At 43.8% G+C, this 14,881-nt stretch overlaps 1 protein-coding gene across 1 annotated transcript in view; it reads right to left on the bottom strand.

The window, feature by feature from the left end:
• Positions 1 to 4,066: 4,066 nt before the first annotated feature.
• The window catches only part of FBN1 (fibrillin 1), a 159,352-nt gene continuing 148,537 nt past the window's right edge, over positions 4,067 to 14,881 (bottom strand). The window contains exons 62-66 of the mRNA XM_086756906.1: positions 14,199 to 14,327; positions 13,259 to 13,378; positions 9,804 to 10,035; positions 8,599 to 8,773; positions 4,067 to 6,148 (exon numbers count right to left, since the gene is read on the bottom strand). Of these exons, the coding sequence (XP_086613032.1) occupies positions 5,759 to 6,148; positions 8,599 to 8,773; positions 9,804 to 10,035; positions 13,259 to 13,378; positions 14,199 to 14,327 (1,046 nt within the window). The 3' untranslated portion in view covers positions 4,067 to 5,758. The remainder of the gene's footprint in view (positions 6,149 to 8,598; positions 8,774 to 9,803; positions 10,036 to 13,258; positions 13,379 to 14,198; positions 14,328 to 14,881) is intronic.

The following is a 14,881-nucleotide window of genomic DNA, read 5'->3' as shown; positions in this document are numbered from 1 at the left end:
AGCTGGCAGACCCCAGGTCCTGCTCACCAGTAGCGTCGCTTTTGATTATCTCCATGCAGCCTGCTGACCTGGATGCTTACCTCAAATCTTTTTTTTCCAGCAGAAAACTACCAGGCACTGTTGCTCTATTTTTTTTTTTTTTTTTTTTAAAACTGATGCTGCTACATCTGCAGTGGCAGCATCCTGTGCTGGGTACCTACAGGCACGGCCACCTCAGGCAACGTGTGCTGGAGCATGGGGCCATGCCCCTGGCTTTCTGAAGAGCATAGGGAGCAGCTAGAGCTCCACCAGGCTCCATCTGGGACACGTTTGGTGCAGGGGGCAGTTCCCATGGCTTTCTGCCTGCTGGGGTGTCATGGCTCATGAGCCCATGTGGCTCCTTGTCCTTCTCTCCAAGGACAACTCAGTACTTCGAGGCTGCCCCTGGCAGAACGGCCACTGGCTATGGGCTCTCCCAAACCCAAACATATGGTTCTCAGTTCCTGCCCTGTAAACCAAGAATGACAAACACATCCCGACCTCACAAGGGTGTAGCAAGGCTCACCACACAGATCTGTGAGGCGCTCACATCCTACAACCCTGGGAGCCATAGAGAAGCTCATAAACAAACAAACCTGCAGATGTGAGAGCCGAGCCAGGGCTGGGCCCATGCTGCCGTTGTGTGCAAGGGGAGGGTCCAGCCTAAGAGAGGGAAGGAGAAAACACCCTTCCTGGGTACTCAGCAAAGGTTTAACACAGGGTGACTTCAGCTTGGAAGCACTGAGATGTAGTTATCTGTCTAGGCTCTTCAGAAAAAAAACACATGCATTGTTACATACAGATATGAGCGCGTGTGGAAGCAGGTCGAGGACTCAGCTGTGTGCTAACAAACAGCAACAGCACACGCTGGACTGGCCAGCACCAGCACGGGGCTGTAGCCCAACTGGGCCAGCACCCTCCTGCTGGCCAGGCATCCCCGGCCTCCACAGCCGCCTCCTGCCATCGCTGCGCCGCGCAGGGGCATGTTAGAAAGAGAAAGGAGAGCCTGAAATACAAAAACAAACACTGGTGACCTCTCCAGCCTCAAGGTTCCTCCGCTGAACTCAATGGAAAGCTTAGAACTGAGGAGTTGTCTTGGGCATGATATTCCTCAAAAGCATTTGTTACGAGGGTGTGAAATGTTTGGCAAGTTTTAAGGACAGCAGAAGTAGATGGTTGAAATTTGTCGCAGCTTAAGTTATCATCAGCATCCTCAAGGTTTTTGCTGCACAGGAAGATGGCCTCATCTTTGGGCAATCCAAAGCACACAGCCTACTCCAGAGGGACCAAACGTTGCCCTCAAAGTGTCTCTGGGGGCACCAGGGCCTTGGTGAAGCACGCACTGAATGCTGCAGCACCACAGAACCCTGCCGCTGCCCACCTCCACCTTCCTGGCGCCAGTAGTGCCTCTGCCTGCTCTGAAAGCAGTGGTGGTGCGTCTCTCTCTGTGGGGACGGCTGCTGGCTGCTGCAGCACCCGCATGGGGACCCGGGAATGGCAGCCCAGGAGGAGCACAGGCCACCAGGACCAGCATCTGCAAGTGAAGCAGAAGCCACATGTGTTGGGGCATTTTGGGCCACTGAATGACTGCAGCAGTCTCCTCCCTCTCCTTTTCTTTCCCTCTTACTACTACTGCAAGCTCTGCAATTATTTGCATTTTCGTTAGTGTAAATGATGGCATATTTTGCCCCAAATGATAGCTGTCTACTCACCCTGTCTTAAGTTTTTGCACCATCCAGAACCAGCGAGATCCCTCAGGTGAACGTGACATCCCGGCCCCACGCTGCCGATGCACTGTTTGCAAGCAGAGCCCTCCGCGCAGATGTGTAACTGCAGGAGCTCACACAGGGGCTGCACAGGTTTCCACAGGCATTGGACACGCTTGGGCCATGAGCAACGACTAGAGGCTCTGGGATGTTCTGAACACAAGAGTTTTAGTTGAGTGTTTTTCTGCCAAGACTGTGATAATATGAGGGCTTACTCTGGGTGGACACTTACTGTGTCCTTACTTACTCTTACTTACACTTACTCTGGTAGGACACTGCCAACCTGGATTTACTGGATTAACCTGCTGTACATGATATCTTGGCCTTAGCTGCTGGCCACTGCTGCAAGCAGGAAACCAACCAAAGCAGAAAAGCTTAAAGACTTGCTCCAGGAGAGGGTGAAGTAGGCAAGATCCCGGGCCCAGACATCCCAGTTTTGGGAAGCTGGTGTGTCCGTTAGCTCCTGTCCTACCTGATGTGGGGCAGGTGGGCTGTGAGAGGGGCACGCAGCTCCTGCAGCTCCACAGGCAGCCCTGGCCTCGTCAGCGGCTGAACCCCAGCTTCCCCTCTGTAACTCAAAATACAGGGTTTTCTTGTCACAGCAGTGAAGTTGGAAGGGGAGAAGCTGTCTCCTCATCTGGTGCCACTCAGAAGGTAACAGCACTACAGTTACACCAACGTAAACTGCAACCCTTGCTCATTTTGGCAGAAGCCATCAGATCTGCAAGAGCGCTGTGGAGGCTCTAACGGTTCAAAACCAGCATCAGTTTAAAGGGGGAATCCTAAAAATTCCTTCACAGCAAATGTCAATTTTTAAAAGCAGTGAGAAGCCTTTTGCAATGCCAGCACCACCGCCCCCAGGTTGGCCCAGAGCAGTGGGTTTGCAAGCTGCCTTGCACCACTTACCTGTTGTGGTGCTGCCGGCAGCGACCGACGGTACCCAAACTCGGTCCCAGGAAGGTGTAGGCAGCTGTCAGGCAACAGCCGTGGCATCCTGCTCTTCAAACAGCTCAGGCCTGCCTGTGCTGAGAAGTCTTGACCAGACGAGCTCTTCCAAAGCACAAAGCTGAACGTGAATCACAGCACAGAATATTTATCTTAGAGAAAACCTGAGTGTGACCCTTTGGGACCTGCCGTAAGAAAGCAAACACTTCGGGTCCTTTGAAAATCAGCTTAAAAGAGAGACTGTGGAAACAGCCATGTTCTGCCAAAATACACGTCAGCTGTCAGGTTTACAAGATACTGTTACAACACACAACAAGGGAATGATTCGATATGTACAGTAACAAGCCATCTTTGTTAAACTCTGCTAACCAAAAGTTATAGTTACTATCCATGCATGCATCTATGCCGAGTCACATGCACAATTGCAATGGAGAGAAGCCACGCTTATTTCAATTATTTCACCATTTCCTTGAATTTGAAAAATATCCTTTAATTGCAAAAGGATACACATTCAGAAAGACCTCTACTTCAGACTGTCTAGTGCTTCAAGTCATTCTGGGGGATCCCACCATCAAATCAAGCAGAGGAAATTCTTTTAAATCACACTGTAGGTTACAAACCACTTTTTAATTGTAGTTCTTGCACAATATTCTTATGCAACCTTTGTGCTTCACCAAGACTCTAAGGAAACTGCAGAAATTCAAACTAATATATATATAATGGTACACATACAGCAACTAAAACTGACAGGCAAAAATGACATACCAGTTAAAGGGCACTGCTGCAGAGAGACAGATGAATAATTGCAGAAGAAAATGGATTTTTCTGGGCAGATCAGTACAGCAAGACTAGGCTTTCCATTTTTAAATCACTAGAAGGGATGCTGTCAAGATTTCTTGTTTCTGCAGCATAACAAAGGTGATTTGCAGAACTGTGCAGGCAACACTGGGGCTGCTGGAAAACAATCAAGGAGGGTTTGGTGTGATAAGGTGTTATACAGCAGCTTAAATGCTAAACCAACTCTACTGGACAGAGTCCTGACAGCTCTTTCTGAAATCATTTTTCTCAGTTCCTCTCAATGTTTAAGGACTGGAGAGAAAATACTCAAACTGTACACTTAACTATAAACCATACGATCTTGCACACTGCCCCTGGCATTAAAAATTACTCCCAACCTGCTGAAATTAGAGTGCCATTTACAACTGTAAAGCTCTGATTATATTTTGCCATAGTTATGCAACATGTGGAAAAAATACACTGTTCAACATTTTGGCACACTAATAAATAAAATCCAGACATAGTCTCTTAAAAATATCAAAGTAGCCCTGTGCACAAGCTCCTTTTTATATAGTTATATTTGTTATGCAGAAGCAATCAGAGTTGAAAGCTAATTACACAAAATATTACAATTTGCAGAGAATTATTACAGAACATTTCCCTTCCAAAGCTATTATAGCTCAATATATGTTCCCTCTATCAACTTCAGTGCTGTCCAATCAGCAGTTTCAGTGACACCACTTGCTTCAGTTTTCTTCCAGATTTTATAGCATCCCACCTCAGTACAATGTTCGGCTGCTGCTAAAAGATAAACCACGGCACTTGCATGTACAAGAACAAGAACGTCCGCATCGTCGAATACTTCATTTGATATTAAAACCCAGCTACAACTTGTGACAGCCTTTGGTATGGATTATCCCTTTGTTACCAGTCTTAGATTATTTGACAATAGCTGTTGAAGCAGGGGGTAAAAGACTGGAATATCTTAAGTTAAGGCAGTTTCAGCAAACAAGACTTTTCAAATCAGTTAAATGTGTTTCCTGCATAATGACTTAACATCCACTTCTGCACGTTTTGGCTATCAAAGTTACTTATTGACAGGATTATTCAGGTCAAGTCATTGGAAGTGTTCTGATTTGCTTTCTGCAGCCACACAATAATCAGAGGTCCACTGCTGTTTAGATTTGTGAAGGTTTCTGTATTTCTTCCGTTCTTCCTTTGCCTGAAGAATGAACAAACAGCAGCGGCACACCTTCAAGAAGAAATCACCTGTGCACACAGATACACAACCAACCCTACCGACAATGCCTGAAACATGAGAGCTCTATTTATCACACTTTTAGCAAGAACACAAGGCCACAGAATAAACTAAAAAAACAGACTGTTTTATTGTGACATTTATGACATTGAACCCTTGTTGATATGAATGACTATGGGTACTCTTGACACGTTACATAATGTCATGGTGTAGGATGGCACTGATTGTCATCTGACTTTTGAGAATGTTTAATGGTCCCTACTGACCTCAGTGCATTTTGGCGAGTCACAGAAACTTTATCATCAGGTTTGTGTATACAGTTAACAAGTAGTTGGTCTTATAAGCACCATTACAAACCCTCACATTAAGGGTATTATTAATCTAGTTTACAAATGCTTCATTGATAAAAATAGCACGATTACAGTATACACACACTTAATTTACATGTAATGTATTATAGGCATAACTGAGATAAACTACTGAGCTAACTTTGGTTGATTGAAGTATTTAGACTGAATAATGGCAATTTTGGCTTCTAAGTTGTGTAAATATTACAGTGCATTTATAAATCTAGGTTGAAAATTTACTAGCACCAAATGGATATCATAAATGGCTGACCTAGTAAGTTGTAGTTGGAGAAGCGAAGTTTAAGAATTACAAAAATAGAGCTGTCCATCAGTTGAAAGCACATTCTTGTACCTCTGCTGAAATGATGACGTGTCTCAGCATCAGTGGCCAACTTCCAATGATACAAGTCCCAGTTTTCAAGATTCAACATATCAAGGTAGCTCAGCTACACATAAAAGCCTGAGAAAGTGGTTGATTTGAGCTAGGGTATTCATCCTGTACCTTGTTTATGTAATAATATAATAGTGCTCGTTGATACACGTGTACTCATGTAAGACTGTACCTATGATATGGAGAATCTGATTGGGAGAATATTCAGTCCTACCTATCTATCTTTGGTTTAATTATTTGGTCTTTGGTTGATGAATTAATGAAGCAATATCTGAATTTTCATTTTCAGGTTATCTCCCAGCTCACCACTGAGGTAGTCTTTGTCATGTTTCTCTTCAAGCTGGTTAAGTTCCTTCTTTTTATAGAGTGGAATACTACTGATTTGTAATGAATAGTTTCCAGGCACTGGCTTCTTCTTTGTGAAATGAAGGTAACTTATCCCGTCCTTCTTATTGATTCTAAAGAAACCATCTTCATTTCCGGAGTCAATTAAATATCGGTTGTGGTTTGTCAGTGTTGTGAGGGCGGGAAGCAGTTCCAGGATGCGATCTTTGTTACTGAGATCCGAAATGTTGATGGAGAAGACTGCTGCTTTCTCAACATCCCAGCTGGCGAGACTGATTGGCGGCTCCAGCTCTTGCTGATCCTGCACAAAAACAAACGATGTTAGCTGGCTTTGTCAGAGAGTGTTTCACATGCACCTGTGTGTATGTATTTTTTACTGAGCTCATTCATTATTAATTAAACAATTTTTAAAAGGAGGTTCTGTAATAGCATATGTAAAATCCACTGTTACGGGCTTAGGACTTGTTAGGATAAAGTACGGTCTTTGTCACTGTTCCTGCGTGGGTAACGGGAGCCTGAGACACACACTGAGAGTTTCTGTGTGTGGGTCCCACTGCCTGACAAACAAAGCTTCTCTGTGCTTGAGATCTGTGATAGGTCTCCTACAAAGAGAGCATCAAAGGCACACTCTTCCTCTCTGTCAGGGGAACCACAAGCTAACATGAACAACAAGGTGCAGAAGAGAGCAGGGTCTGTAGGGGAGGTACGTCATTCAGGTGGGAGTTTTCTGCTTTGCAATATTTGCTTTGTTTAGTTGTGAAACCAGGGCAGTCCGCAGGCGTAGCGGGATGCTGGAAAAGCAGCATTGCCCCTCACCTCTAAGTGATGGTGACTGGGCTCCCTCTGAGTCCCCGGTGCATGAGTCACGCTGCAGTGGCAGAGTGATAACATTTCAGACAGCACCTCAGCTGTAACATTTTCATTTGGAAAGGAAGGGAAGCTCTACGTCACCTCTAAGACCAATCCAGCACTAATCAACAGAGAGTACTGAAACACACTGAAGAAACAGTTTACAAACGGACTCTGCCCAAAATCAAACATCCACACTCTGCTGGGCAAAAACACTCTCCTGTCTTCCCATATTAGGAGAGCACTATGCACTGACCACCTAACGGGAACAGCTAACAGGCTTCCAAATTTCCTGCATTTGTGCATGGAAAAGCAAGCTCTTGGCACGTACTCAGGAATAGAGAGTACAGGTGACACTTAGCTCAGGGTGGTGATGGTGTGGCAACATTTTATAGACTCATAGAACAGTTTGGGTTGGAAGGGACCTTCAAAGGTCATCTAGTGCAACCTCCCTGCACGAAGCAGGGACATCTCCAACCAGATCAGGTTGGTCAGAGCCCTGTCCAACCTGGTCTTGAATGTTTCCAAGGATGGGGCATCTACCAGTGTTTAGTGTCTCTTGGTTATATCTAGAATGCACACATTTGCACACCCAGACACATACTTTCAGCTGAATGACAAATACCTGCACAGCCTAGAGACCTGCCGTGACGTGCTGCTTCTCTGGCCAGGTCAGGGCAAAACCCTTCACCTGTAACATCACGTCATCTTAGGCTGGATGAAGAAGTGAGAAATCAAATGACTGTGGACTTGGTGACACTTCTCCTACAAGCTGTTTACAGTTTGTTGAAGTCTGTATATAATTAATGTGAACAATAAGGTTTAAGTCCAGTGATTTGTGCTGAGCATTGGACTGGATGACCAGATTGGGCATTTCTGACTTTATAATGCGAGGAGTTTGAATTTTTTGCAAGAGGGGCTAGAGTAACATTACACGTTACAAGATCGTGCTTCTACCACAACTTCTGCGCTTATACTGGGAGGTGTGGTGCTGGAAGCCCAGCTGAAGAACAAACAGAATTACAACCACCTCCATCCCATTGTGTCTCATGTCAATTCAGAACAAACCCCAGCAGAAGGAGTTTGGGGAGGGATTTACTTTAATGCTTTTTTGCTAAACATTTGCTAAGAACTAAAGCAAAATACTTCCCCCAAGGATGAGTGAAAAGGGATGCCTATCCTATGCAAAACTTGTCACACATTTACATTCATGTAAAGGTAAGTGCTGAAACCACTTATTAATATTTGGTTAATAAAAAAAGCCAATGACAACAGCTAGGAAGAAGTGAAGCTGTGTGAGCATCGCAATCAATGATAAGCACTGTGTGCGGCTTCGCTGGCAGCCTCAGCCCTAGGATGGCAACGTGGGTGACTGACTGTGAAGGTCTGGACAAGCCCCAGGAAGGGCTGCAGCACTGGACTCCCCGCAGGTGAGATGTTCGAGTCTAGAGCTCTGCGTTTGCTTTGGAGAGGGCTTCAGCCCCAGACACACAACATGGTGCTGCTTGACAGGTTCCATATCCATCCTGACCAATGTGTCCTGCCTTTCTGGCCAAAAGGTCACGCAAACATTTTACATACCTGCTGTCCTCTGACACCAAGAGCCTGCTTTGCTGGGGAGTGGACTGCTCTCTAGACAACTGGATGGGCATTTATTTTAGTGTTTGATGTGACATAGATACCAGGTATGCAGGGGCTTCAGAGGATGACCTTTGCCCAGTGACAGTGAACAACTTCAGAAAGCCCCCACACAGACTCCTTGACATCCAAAACCAGCTCTTTGGTCTGCTTTGCTTGGGGTGTACATTGTTCCTGTGGGACTGTCTCTTGGCACACCTCCTTCTGAGACAAGGAGGTTTGCAAGACAACCACAAACCCTCTCCCCAGAAAAGGGTCAGTTACCTCTGTTTCATTTGCAGTTTCATTAGCGCTTCTGCGCTTCCTTCCTCTCTTGGGATAGCCATTGATTTTACATTCATAACAAGCTTCTGGAGAGAGGGAGTTGTCATCTACTTCTCCACTGAGTGAAAGCTCTTGTCCTTGACCTTTGCCTAGCCCCACTCCAGAAACACAGTGTCTGAGGAAGGAAGAAATTCAAAATTAATTCCAGTGAGACACAGATCTTATCAAAAGCTGACTGGTGGGGGACTGTGAATACAAATAATAAAGCAATGATGTTGCACTTATTTCTGCTGAAGTTAACAGGCAAAATTTGCACTGAATCACAATGTAGCTACCTCTGATTTCAAGAGCCTGGCTCCATAAGGCTTTGCCTAAGAAAGACCTGCCAATATTTAACAGTTTTAAAAACACAGTCTTAAGCTCTCAGAAGTTGTTAGTAATTTCTGTTGTCCAACCTGGAACACATTAAAAGAGACCAATTTTCAGAAACTGCTGAAAAATCTGAAAAGTGAGGTCTTTCAATGTATTCCAAAGCTTCCAGTCACTTCTAAAATTTAAGCCACAATATTTCTGCTTTCCCTTTGAGTTGCTTGGTCCTACAGGATGCACAGCCCTAACACTCCCACTGGGGCAAGTGAAAATTGATTTTCTTGATAACGCAGACATTTATTAAAAAATGATTCATTTGGAACACAGAAGAATGTGGAATATACAGGAACATAAAAGCATACAGAAATGTTATTCCAACCAGTGGGTGAAGCCACTTGTACAATATCATTTGTCTTTGGAGTTGGTGGGGGGTGTTGTTGTCACTATTTTTTAAAAGGAGACAAGTGATACACCACAAATCACAGTTTGAGGCGGGAGCTCCCAAGTGGCAAGCTCAGAGAACTTGGCTAGCTGCCAAGTGTGTGTGCAGGAGGGTGAGGGGGAGAGAGGTGAAAGCAGTACCTTAAGAGATGATTGAACCTGGTAGCCCTGACCCAATTTCATTAAGCATTAAAACCACATTGCTCTCTTCCCTTGGTTACCTCTCCCCTCCCTCATCTCTGAAATCAGCAGGTGCATCCAACTCTTGCGCACCTCCACAATTCTATCCCTTTTTCATTGGTGACAATCCCCCCGGTTCTGCTGCTCCACATTTCAGAGAAGTGAGCGGATTATGTCCCCTTTATGCCTGTTAGTTTAAAATGAGAATCCCTTACCCTTGTCCTATTCTGAAGTAACCAGGTGGACATCCACAGACATAGCCACCTTCAGTATTTGAACAACCATAACTGCAGGGGGCTTGTGCAGAACCGCATTCATTGATATCTTGGCAACCTCCACTAAACTGTTCATACTGAAATCCGGTAGGGCACATACATTTATAGCTTCCCAAAGTATTGTGGCAAGATGCTCCTCCACAAATGTGTGCACTGAGACATTCATTTTCATCTGGAAAAGAAGCAGAACATATCACATTAACTTTCACTGAGGTCTAGTCCAGCCTACCCTTTCAGAAAGGTCGTGCTTGACTGTTGCTAAACATCAGACAGACAGAAATGGAGAGCAGGGCTTGGCCTCACCCTTGGCTAGGGCAGCGGTCGCTAGGAGATGACTACAACCATACAACAGAGCAACATTTGGGCTACTCTACAGGAGATGTTTCATGCCACGTCAGCTCATGCTCTGGAGAGCAGAGAAGCAGAGGAGGCAACTTTTTTTTTGTTCCAGAAACAACTGAGAAGAATAAAACTCTGTACAGCCAACAATCTGGTCCAGTAATCCCAGGTTCATAATGCTATTCAACATTAAAGGAAAAAGAGTATGAAATCAAGATCTGACACCTTTTCCAGGCACTGAAAATCCCTCCCTACACACTCACATTTAAATATGAGGTACAGGTAAGGTAAAGGAACAAGTAGTAAAGTAAAAATAAAAGCAGCTGTATATACAAAAAACTGTCACATTCTGAGCCAGCCCTTTTCCAAACTTCCCAAGTGCGGCACTGTAGGAGTTTGAGGTCAGTTCAGGCTTGTTTACTGTAAATGGCTGGATTTTTTAATGTAGCTGGTCTGAATTTTTTTTGTCTGATGTGGCAAATTGCTTTGAAACGTTCTGAATGCTATTGTTCCCCATTTGCTGTGATAAAGTAACTGCACATGCGCATTGCATGTGTGCGCGCATGCATAAGAAATGCCATCTGGAGACTATATGGATAAAATGTAAAGCACAGAGCAGCATCTCTGACCTAAGTATCCAGGTTACAGGAGAATAAGTGCTAATTCAGAACATTATTGTCTTTTCCAAACAATGTGGCTGTTTGTTCTTTGTTTAAAAGCAATGCCTTTACTTCTCGCAGCCTGATTTACGGCATGGTGCACTACAGAATCGCCTGGGCAGGGGATGCAGTCACACACAGCACAGGACATGGGAGGAACCAAAGCATTCTTCAGTGATTATCTAAACATGTGTTGCAGCAACATCAAAAGTCCCTGAACACTATATTAAATAAGCTAAAAAAGACACAAACTCTTTGCAGAGTTGAGATTGCCAAGGAATATAAAGGAATTGTCACGGAAGAACCTATTAGATGGATTCTTCCCCTGTGATACACCCAGGAGATCTAGATAAGTATCTCAAGCGCAGACAGTCAGAGATGTTACAATGTGAACATGTGGAGACCACAAGGTATTAAAACTTGGGGCTGAATTCTGTGTCACTGAAGCCTGCAGGAGTTTTGTCATTAACCTAGAGTGACGTTTCAGTATTTGTCATACCTAGCACAGTAATTTGGCACGTTTGGGCCGCAGGAAGTTACTGCACCAAGAGGAGATACGCTCACTTCGCCTCACTGCACAGGAGCAGAAGTGTGGACACTAGTGAGGTTAGTTCCCATATTTTGGGTGATTGTTGGAAGAAAAAAATATGAAGTGGAAAAAAAAAAATAGTTACAGGAGCCTTGGAGACTGTGCAAGCTGTGTTGTCAGGCACCAGCCTTGCTCTCTCGTGCTCTGTAACACACAGCTCTGTCACAGTCAGCTTTAGCAGGAAGGAGAGATACCATAAGGACAGAGGAAACCAAGCCTCCTTCCCTGCAGTTTTGACTTTCTGCCTGGGCTGCCCCATGTCCAAGAAGGAGGAAGTGCTAGCTAAGTCCTTCCTCAGTTGTGGCTCTCGGTGTAATTTTCTCTGGTGAGGTTTCTGGTGATCAGTATTTGTGGTGCCAAGGCTGAAGCCTTTCTTTCAGTGGGGTAAATACCAGTGCCTGAAACACATGTAGTTAAAGCTATCACCTAGGAAGACTTGGAAAGGGCCAAGATGTTTTTGCAAAACCGAGAGCTGCTTTTTTTCAGATTCTACAATGTCCTCCAGCAGCCAGACCTGGTAGTGCCATTTTGTTTTTTTTAACCCTCCTGCAGATTAAATTCTAATTTAACTCTAAGCACTGCTAGTTTAATTAATATTCAAAACCACCATATGTTTGTGCTCCTTCCTTGTACAGGCATAGAGTACTGGAGCACAAGTAAGGAAATGTCACAGCAAGGACTGCATAAAATGTCAGGAGGTTTGGTAAGCATAATTCAAAGCAGAGGCCTCCCTAGAGCACCACAGTGATAACAAGCAAAGGCATTTTTATATTTCTGAAAGCAAATAAAGCGTTATGAAGCCCTTTGTTCTCAAAGGGGTCATCAAACACATCTCTGGGTATCCACAAGACTAGCTTGTATGAGGTCCATTAAACGTGAGTAAAAATGCACGTAAACTATGACTAGAGGAAAAATGGTTCACGTTTCTCTTGTTTGAACATGCTACACTGCTGAAATGTACAGAGACTTTTCCCAGGAATTCTGCAGAGGACCCAATTCTGTCTGCTCAAGTCACATCCAGCATCAGTGCTCTGCACATGCAGACCCATTTATGAGGTCTCAGACACTTGGGACAGAACCAAGTTTAGATAGGGAAGAAATAAGCATTTTAATTCATCAGTTTATTTACTTCTTAACATAAATAAAGAGCACTAGCATTTGTTATTTATAAAGAGAATTGTCCTGTAAGTACTTGCTATAAACTGTACTCCAAAGCTGGAAGAAAGCATCTTTAGACAGATAGCAGCAGCTTTGCTCAAATAGGACAAATGGTTAATTCTGTTCAGAGAAGAGGCTTAACCACAACAGCCTTCCTGTAGGTGTTGTAAGAACTATAAAAGCACAGATCAAGTAGAATTTTAATAGAATTTTAGATGCTATGGGCCAGAAGTTTAATTTTACAATTTAACAATCCAAACTTGTGGTTCTGAGTCTGCCAGGCTCAATCCACCATCAGCTCTCAGACAGGACCTGTGTCTGAGCAGACTGTTGCACGGCTGAATAACACTTCCTTTGTTCAGACCACAAAATACAGGAGTAATACAACTTCCCTCAAAGTCAATACAACTTCTAGCACCCTCAAAGATAATTTTGTGCTTAAACACTTGTTAAATCAGGACATTGGCTCCTGGGTGCGTCATATCAACTCCGACTTTCACAGGAGTGCATATTTGTAATGAAACTCTGCTGAACTGAGTAAATTACAATCAGAAAAAGAAAACACAGCAAACTGCACTATTGCACTTTACTTCTTGCTACTAACAAAGGTAACATGCATTTTAATGTAAAAATTTTTGAAAGTGACTTGCCAACACATTGGTTCCATTGGTAATGCTGGAGATATCCTTGTGGGCAGCTACACCTGTATCCTCCAATTATATTTTGGCAGCCATGCTGACACCGGTGGTTTCCATCACATTCATCAACATCTAAAAAGGTGAGATACACTCTGAGTTTTGGGAAAGAAGTTCAACTTATGCTATATTTGAAAAGTATGTAACAAATAATAATATATATTCATATATCATCTATACAGAGGTATATTTCAGGATCTTCCAAAAACCAGACCAGTGCTGGGAGACCACTTCAGGACTTTCAGGCTTGGAAATCTGGCTCCACAGCAAGTAACTTAGGGCTGAAAACCACTGAAAGCTCAAATTCAGACATAATTTTCAAAGTTTTTGCATTCTGCTATGGAGCAGACAGCAGAAAGTAATATGTATATGGGATCCCCAAGGCTTTCCTAAGGCTCCCAACTCCACAGCAGACAGTCCCTTTGCTTTAATCCAAGCATCCAACCCAGGAATCCCAGGATATCTCTCTTCAAAGCAAACCAAACTCTATCCCAGGAGAAGGCTCTAGACATTCTAGGGACTCAGAGGAATAAAGTCTGCAGCCCTTGAACTCTGTCTTTAGCAAGTCACCTTGGAGATGCAAGACTTCCTGTCATGGTGAGTCCCTCATAAATCCATGCAGGATTCAACAAAAGTTTGCTGAATGATGCTTTAGATGCTTAAACTAAAACATTTCAGGCTAAACTGAAGTCTCCTCAAAAAACATCTGTCCAGCTCTTTACCATCCTGCAATATATCTATTTATTCAGGCCTTGTTGCTAAATTTCCATAGCCTACTCTCCTTCAGTCTACACATTCTTACTCCATAGGTCCCTCCTTGGATGACCGCACGGCTGAGAGAAGTTGAAGGAAAGCAAGAGAAGGCCAAGTTAAATGGACTGTGTGTTGTACCTACCTTCACAGCTAAGCCCAGTTTGATCGAGTGAGAAGCCACGTTGACACTCACAAATAAAACTTCCTGGTGTATTCTGGCAAATGCCCTTCGCCCCACATAAGTTGATTTCAGTAGCACACTCATTATTATCTGAAGGAAACCAAAGCCTGAGCGTTATTTTTTATTCCTTATTGTGAAGATGACTGTTTAGCAATGCTAACAATGAACAGTTTGTGACAAGCGGTAAAGAAACATCAGTAACGTAACTGTCTTACTGCCCTCTCCATTTTTCGCTTTGCACTATAGGAGAGCTTACATTACCTTCTTTTTCATTTGAAAACACTAACAGCAGCTATGGGAAGAAAAGCACCCCTTTTCTTCACCAAGAATATGGAGTTTAATGTTCTAGTCTTCAAACACCCCCACATTCACACCAATAGCACAGGATCATCAGATTGCCTCAAGCAGGATCCAACTGGCAGAGCAGAAAGTGTGTTTTGCAGGAAATAGCTTTGTTTAACATCTCCACAGACATAATGGGTATGTGTTTCAAGGACAACTGCAGAAATGTGTGTTTCAGGCTTACTGTTTCAAGAAGCCTTCGCATGATCTCTAATGTGAGTCCTGCAATGAACTACAAGAACAGAAATGTAACTATTGTTTTGCTCAATGGGTAAGAAAGGGTAAGGCAAGAATTACAAAAT

Source organism: Chlamydotis macqueenii, chromosome 12 (genome assembly GCF_036417535.1).
Source record: "Chlamydotis macqueenii isolate bChlMac1 chromosome 12, bChlMac1.mat, whole genome shotgun sequence".
Lineage (NCBI taxonomy): Eukaryota > Metazoa > Chordata > Aves > Otidiformes > Otididae > Chlamydotis > Chlamydotis macqueenii.
Note: the sequence above shows the minus strand (reverse complement) of the source record. Positions and strands in the feature narration are given on the sequence as shown.